General features: G+C 39.2%; 1 protein-coding gene across 1 annotated transcript in view; it reads right to left on the reverse strand.

The window, feature by feature from the left end:
• Positions 1-7,966, reverse strand: part of PBRM1 (polybromo 1) — a 159,019-nt gene that overhangs the window by 77,959 nt on the left and 73,094 nt on the right. Inside the window, exons 15-16 of the mRNA XM_023512991.1 lie at positions 7,319-7,424; positions 449-1,091 (exon numbers count right to left, since the gene is read on the reverse strand). Coding sequence (XP_023368759.1) covers positions 449-1,091; positions 7,319-7,424 — 749 coding nt within the window. The remainder of the gene's footprint in view (positions 1-448; positions 1,092-7,318; positions 7,425-7,966) is intronic.

The following is a 7,966-nucleotide window of genomic DNA, read 5'->3' on the forward strand; positions in this document are numbered from 1 at the left end:
AAAAAAAAAAAAAAGCCCTTTTAGGTACTTAAAATGGTGATCAAATTTATATCAGTCTAATCTCAGATCAATACTTTGGAACTGAAATTTCGGCTGAAGTCAAGCCTTAAGAGTAAAATCCTATTACTATTTCTAATTCCTATTTAAATTTAGAAGTATTTATTCTTTTAAAAAATACATTCTGCGAAAGGCTTTATTTTAACTTTATACTTGTCAAAGGATCTTTAATTTTGTATTCCTCTGTCTCATTGGCCGTAGCATTCTCTCTCTTCCCCACAGAATATATTTGTTACTTAGAAGCTCTGGCTAATTAAAACACATAAGAGGAACATGCTACCAACTGTAATCATATATCTAAGCTAAAACAGTACATCTAAGCAGTATTCATTTATCTGTTTTGTATTAAATATCACATATTTTCAAAAAGAAAATGTCTTTGAAAACATACCGATTCATTCTTCTTGCCCTTTCCAATACTTCAAACATGTGCTCTTGAAATAAATCAAGTCGCCGATAGCGATTATTTTCAACATTCTTCCTAATTATGTCAAAAGTAAGGGGTAGTTTGTTAGGAAAGTTGGGATCCACAGCAGGAATTTCTGCTAAGGAATCACTGTAGCATCTTCCCTCATCATCCTGATGACTCATGACTGACACAAAAAGATTATGGATAAGCTCTTGAATCAGCAGGGTCACGTTTGGGACATGAGAGTCCTCATCTCCCTCCAGGTCTCTCCGAGTTTCAAGGAGGACTTTGTGTAGGACAAGGGCATCTTTGTAGATTAACGATTCAGGCTCATTGTATGTACAGGCATTATTAAACATCATGACGAAGTCCTCAACCATAGAGTCTACATCTTGGTACTTATTGGCCATCATGTGACTTCGAATTTTTTCCATGTCCATGGGCTTTTTAATGGTCAGATAGTAGTCAGGCAGCTCCGATCTGGAAGGAAGCCTCAGGAATATAGCACTGAGGCGGCGACCCCTCTTATCAGTATAGTTCTTTACAGCTTCATAGACTTCATTTAGTTTCTGCTGCATTGGAGTCATATATTTTGATTTTTTAGGAGAAATGCCACTTTTCCTACCTAAAAAAGAGATTCAATGTTAAAATAAAATAAATGACCCTAAATTTATATAGTTGGTAGTAGTATAACCACAGGAAAGAGATCATTCCAAGTGATTTGTAAAAGATAGCAATTAGCATATCTTTAGTGAAATATAACTTTCAGATTAAAAAAAAGAACTGGAAAAAAATTTTAACTGTTTTCAGTAACTATATATATATATTTTTTTAATTTTTGAGATAAGAGTTTCACCTTGTTAACCTTGGTAGAGTGCTGTAGCATCAGAGCTCACAGCAACCTCAAACTCTTGGGCTCAAATGATCCTCTTGCCTCAGTCTCCGAAGTCACTAGGATTACAGGTGACCTCCACAATGCCTGATTATTTTTAGAGACAGGGTCTTACTCTTCCTAAGGCTGATCTTGAATACCTGAGCTCAGGCAATCCACCCACCTCAGCTTCCCAGAGCGCCAGGATTACAGGCATGAGTCACTGCACCTGACCAGTAATCATATTTTTTTTTTTTTTTTTTTTTTTTGAGACGGAGCCTCAAGCTATCCCCCTGGGTAGAGTGCCATGGCATCATGCTCACAGCAACCTCCAACTCCTGGGCTCAAGTGAGTCTCCTGCCTCAGCCTCCCAAGCAGCTGGGACTATAGGCACCCGCCACAACGCCTGGCCACTATTATTGTTTGGCGGGCCCGGGCTGGGGATTCGAACTCGCCACCTTAGGTGTATGTGGCTGGCGCCTTAGCCGCTTGAGCTACAGGCACCGAGCCAGTAATCATATTTTTGATAGGACAATAAGTACTGTTATTTAGACATAGCTGAAAATATGGTAAAATAAAACAATGTGAATTCTAATTCCATTAATTCTGGTATCTCTGAGAACTGAGATTTTCATCACTGAAGAAAAAGAAATACACATGCAAAACAAAGGACACTAAATAAAAACCTTGTAGCCTTGAATTTCAATTGAAAGTATCAGTATGAATTTACAATGCATTTTATTTTTAAATATAAACACAAACATATACACAGAAATCTAGCTCTGTCCACTGAAGAGCCTGGAAAAAACGACTAACTTAGCAGTAGTATATCCGGACTATTGTGTGTTTTTTTTTGTTTTTTTTTTAAGGGCACTTTGTTGCCCTTATTAGTGCCGTGAAGTCATAGCTCACAGCATCTTCTGGGCCTAGGCGATTCTCTTGCCTCAGCCTCCCGAGTAGCTGGGACTACAGGTGCCCGCCACGACACCTGGCTATTTTTTTGTTTCAGTTTAGCTGGGGCTGGGTTTGAACTCGCTACCCTGGGTATATGGAGCCGGCGCCTGACTCGCTGAGCCACAGAGCTGCCCATGAGAGAGCACTCTTTTTTGTGGGGGGGGAGGCAGGGCTGGGTTTTTTACCTGCCACCTCTGGCATATGGGGCCAGCACCTTACCCTTTTGAGTCATAGGCACTGCCCCCAGACTATTGTTTTAAAATACTAACTTCAAATACTAACATCAAAGAGTCCTGACTTTTAGTAAAAACATGGAAAGCTTAAGGCTCTGTGACTTTTTAGAAAAAACATGAAAAGGTTAAGGGTCTGTGGCAAATGGCAGATTCTTAGTCGGGTATATCTTGAAACATCGGTCAGTAAACAACCTATTAATGACTTCTTATTGTCCCTATGTTCCAAAAGAACATAGGAACCAGCCTTAGACAACATAAGCATCAAATAGGACAATAATTGCAGGTTAAAACTCAGTAGTATGGGCTCAGCAACTGTGGCTCAAACGGCTAAGGTGCTAGCCACAGACACTTGAGCTGGCGGGTTGGAATCTAGCCCAGGCCTGCCAAACAATGATGGCTGCAACCAAAAAATAGCCAGGCATTGTGGTGGACGCCTGTAGTCCCAGCTACTTGGGAGGTGGAGGCAGGAGAATCTCTTGAGCCCAGGAGTTGGAGGTTGCTGTGAGCTGTGATACCACAGCACTCTACCCAGGGCGATAGCTTGAGGTCTGTTTCAAAAACAAACAAACAAAAAAATTCAGTAGTATGTTCAGATCTAGTGCTCTTAAAATTATAAAAACAAACAAAAACTGGGTAAATATCAGAAGAGATAAGTAAATCAATGCCTTACTTTGAAACACCTAAATAAAGGGGAAAACAAAACAAAAAGTACCCAAGGTTTTATGCTTTTGAAAAAACAAGAGAGACAAACTGTACTAACCAAGTATTGGAAAGTTTCTCTATATAGAAATACTCTAGCTAATAAATGAGTAAGGAATGACAAAACTAAACTATCACTATTTTACATCCCCTTAATGAATTATATAAGTGAGTGTCAATTCCTGTTAACAGAAAGACACAACCAACAATATATGCTACCACATGGAACACCATGTATCACCAACAAAGTCGGTTTTTGTGCCAAAAAGACAAGACAGGGCATCAAAGTTGAATCTGATCAAGGCTCTGGCTCTATCAATTTATAGGAAACACACAGGACATAGGAATATTTTAAACTACAATATAGGGATGCAATTAGCAAAACCTAGACTATGGGAAACTATAGCACAAACCTAATTCCTTCAACAGATAAATGGTAAGACAGAGGGGAGCAAGCAATGGAAGGGAGTTTATAGATTAAAAGAAATACCAATCTTGGGGAAGCACCTGTGGCTCACTGAGTAGGGTACTGGCCCCATATACCGAGGGTGGTGAGTTTGAACCCAGCCCTGTCCAAACTGCAACAAAAAAATAGCCAAGCGTTGTGGCAGCCGCCTGTAGTCCCAGCTACTTGGGAGGCTGAGGCAAGAGAATCGCTTAAGCCCAAGAGTTTGAGGTTGCTGTGAGCTTTGATGCCATAGCACTCTACTAAGGGCAACACAGTAAGACTCAAAAAAAGAAAAGAAATACCAATCAACTGCAAAGTGTAGACTTTATTTGGATTTTAGCCTCAACCCGGCACTATCTTAAAATAAGATGCAACGTAAGTGTAGAAAATCTCTCAAGTTTTCTCACCAAGTAAAACTTAATATAGTCAAGATTTTAAAGTTAACTTCTATTTATAAGAAATAAGGAGGATAAAGGAAAAAAGTTAACTAATATCAGAAGGAAACCAACTGATTAGTCCAGAACCTGGGATACTATGAAGAAAGTAACTTGATTTCTTCATTGAATCAGTGATATAAGGAAAGAAAAGGGAAGAGACTGCTCTAGATTATGAGTTCAAGGATGTAATGATCAAACTTATTATACAGAACTTAATTACATAAGGATTTAAAGAAACAAGTGTAAGAGAGAGAAGGAAGGAGAGAAGGGTGGGGGAAAGGAAGAGCAGAGAGAGGGAAGGAGGGAGGGGGGCGGCATCTTGGTGTGTGACACACATTTGAGGGGCAAGACACAATTGTAAGAGGGACTTTACCTAACAAATGCAGTCAGGATAACCTGATTTCTTATACCCTCAGTGAATCCCCAACAATAAAAAAAAGAAACAAGTGTAAAACCACATTTGTGAGACAATCAATAGAACTTGAAAATTTGTCAGGTATTAGATGAAACGCAGAACCCCTGCTAATTTTGTTAGGTATGATAATGAGTTCACAGCTATTTAAGAAAATGTCTGCATATTTTAGAGATGCATATTGAACTATATAGAAGTAAAAAGACACAACTGGATTTGTTTTAAAATAATTTAGAAAAAAGGGGAATATAGGAAATAAGTATGGCACAATATTGATAAATACTGGATAACAGGTATATACAAAAGAGTTCACTGTGCTATTCTTTACATTTGTATGTTTGAGATTTTTCATAAGAAAACACAGAAAAATAAAAGGAAATTAACATTCAACATTAAAATTCCTTTTCCCTAGGCTGGGCGTGGTGGCTCACATCTGCAATCCTAGCACTCTGAGAGGCTGAGGGGGGTGGTTGAAGACCAGCCTGAGCCAGAGTGAGACTCCTGTCTCTAAAAATAGCCAGGCATTGTGGAGAGTGCCTGTAGTCCCAGCTACTTGGGAGGCTGAGATAAGAGAATTGCTTAAGCCCAAGAATTTGAGGTTGCTGTAAGCTGTGATGCCAGTGCACTCAACAGAGGGTAACAAGTGAGACTTGTCTCGGAGGGGGAAAAAAAAAGGCTCGGCGTTTGTAGCTCAGTGGTTAGGGTGACTGCCACATATACTGGGGCTAGTGTGTTAGAACCCGGTCTGGGCCTGCTAAACAATGACATCCTATAGCAAAAAAAATAGCTGGGTACTGTGGTGGGCACTTGTAGTCCTAGTTAATGGAGAAACTGAGGCAAGAGAATTGCTTAAACCCAAGAGTTTGAGGTTGCTGTGAGTTAAGACGCCATTGCACTCTATCAAGGGTGACACAGTGAGACTCTGTCTCAAAAAAAAAAAAATCTCTTTCCCTTTAACATGTAAAATATGAACATATGTATTTATATATATATGCATATATGTATAATATATACATCAGTGTGTGTGTATATATACATAATATTATATATCATATGTATAGCTAACACCTGCAATCCTAGCATTCTGGAAGTCTGTGGTGGGAGGATTGCTTGAGGCCAAGAGTTTGAGACCAGCCTGAGCAAAATAGTGAGATCTGTCTTTAAAAAAATAAAAAAATAAGCTGGGTGTGGTGGTGCTCACCTATAGTCTCAGGTGCTCGGAAAGCTGAGGTAGGAGAATTGTTTGGGCCCTAGAGTTGAAAGTTGCAGTGAGCTTTGCTGCCACTGCATTTTAAAAGGAGCAACAGAGTGAGACTCTGACTCTTAAAAACCCATAAAAGACATACACACATTACATATATACATTTAGATAGTTATTGTTAAACTATCTATTGTTAGTCTCCTAACTCAACTTATGGAATTAATTCTAGTTTTAAAGGGTACTGGACCCTGGATGGTACCTGTGGCTCAATGGGTAGGGCACCAGCCCCATATACCAAGGGTGGCGGGTCCAAACCTGGCTGTGGCCAAACTGCAAGAAAAAATAGCCAGGCGTTGCAGTAGTATTCCCAGCTACTTGGGAGGCTGAGGCAAGAGAATCACCGAAGCCCAAGAGCTAGAGGTTGCTGTGAGCTGTAACACCACAGCACTCTACTGAGGGCGACAAAACGAGACTCTATCTCTAAAAAAAAAAAAGGGTACCAGACCCCTATAAACTAGAATGAAAATTTTTTTCTACAAACCTTTTGTGTGCTTTTATAATTCCATGAAAAGCTAAATGTCTTTAAAAGGCTTTGTTGCTTAGTAGCTTAATCAAACCTAAAGCTCCTATGAAATTTAGTTTACAGTTATTTTCACATAAAAAAGCAGATCTGTTTTTCCCCCATTTCAGCAAATATAGCTCTAAACAGTATTTGATAAAGTCATTAACATTTGCCTGATATTTATTTTATTTACACATTTAAAATAAGACAGAAACTTCTTGTTTAGTCCAATGGCATTAATTTTGCTGTCTTTTGCCCCCTCAGAACTTTTTTTTTTTTTGAGACAGCCTCAAGCTATCACCCTGGGTAGAGTGTTGTGGTCTCACAGTTCATAGCAACCTCCAACTCCTGGGCTCAAGCGACTTAATCCTGCCTCCCTAGTAGCTGGGATTATAGGCACCTGCCACAATGCCTGGCTATTTTTTGGTTGCAGCCGTCATTGTTGTTTGGTGGGCCTGGGCTGGATTCAAACCTGCCAGCTCAGGTGTACGTGGCTGGTGCCTTAACCCCTTGAGCTACAGGTGCCGAGCCCCCTCACAACTTTTAATAAGACAATCATCCACAGACCACACTCAAATGACAGCTGAGTATATAGTATAGTAGCTGGCTATCTCTTACCTCTCAAATTCTGTCCAGAAGGAACTACTGGAACTTATCTTTAATTCTTGTGATTACCAAACAAACATACAAAAAGGAAATCTCTATCACTATACCTTTCCCAGGCATTTTATGTAAAAAATATATCTATTTTTCCTATTTAACATTTACAAATATCTACCACATTCAGGATAGTAAACAAAACCTTTAATGTTCTACTCTGTTCCCCACATCTCATCACAGTTTAGCTACTTAAAATATAGTAAAAGACAATCCTTGAAAAGAAGGAAGAGAGTCCATGCTGCTGTGCCAGTGAGCTCAAATACATTCAAATACATTCATTTAATTAAATACTTAATTTAATATTATTTCAGAAAATTGGTAGCTTTCCTTGACAGATTAAACTGAATAAGAAAAGAAAGTGTGATGCTGCCTTACTCAGCTTGAGTTTGGGAGAAGCCATGTCATCATCATCAGGCAGGGGCCCCAGCTCTTTCCTTTTATCCTTGAGTAGCTTCTCCAGGATATGCGCATCGTTGTATACCTGTTCAAAAAATATATTTAAAATTATTTTCTAAGAACTTTTTAATAAGGTTCATATGTATCCATAAAGAAGTTTTTATTTTTGGAGACAAGAGTCTCACTATGTCACCCTCAGTACAGTGCTGTGGCATCACAGCTCACAGCAACCTCAAACTCTTGGGCTTAAACAATGCTCTTGCTTCAACCTCCCAAGTAGCTGGGACTACAGGCACCCATCACAATGCTTGGCTATTTTTTTCTTGCAGTTGTCATTGTTGTTTAGCTGGTTAAGACCGGGTTTGAACCCACCAGCCTCAGTGTATGTGGCTGGCACCGTAACCACTGTGCTATGGGCACCAAGCCCATAAAGAAGTTTTTAAAATATGTATCCCTATGAAGTTTTTAGAATAGTTGGGAGTGCTACAGAGTAATAAAGTCACTGTTTTTGTAGGGAGAGCCTAGGCCTAAATTGGATTTTTAAGTTTTACAGGTGATTATAATGTGCAGATAAGTATAATAATGTCTGAATACTAGAGTAGAATCATTGCAGGTTTTTTTTTTTTT

This window comes from Otolemur garnettii, unplaced genomic scaffold (assembly GCF_000181295.1).
Source record: "Otolemur garnettii isolate 467f Iridium unplaced genomic scaffold, OtoGar3 scaffold00032, whole genome shotgun sequence".
NCBI lineage: Eukaryota > Metazoa > Chordata > Mammalia > Primates > Galagidae > Otolemur > Otolemur garnettii.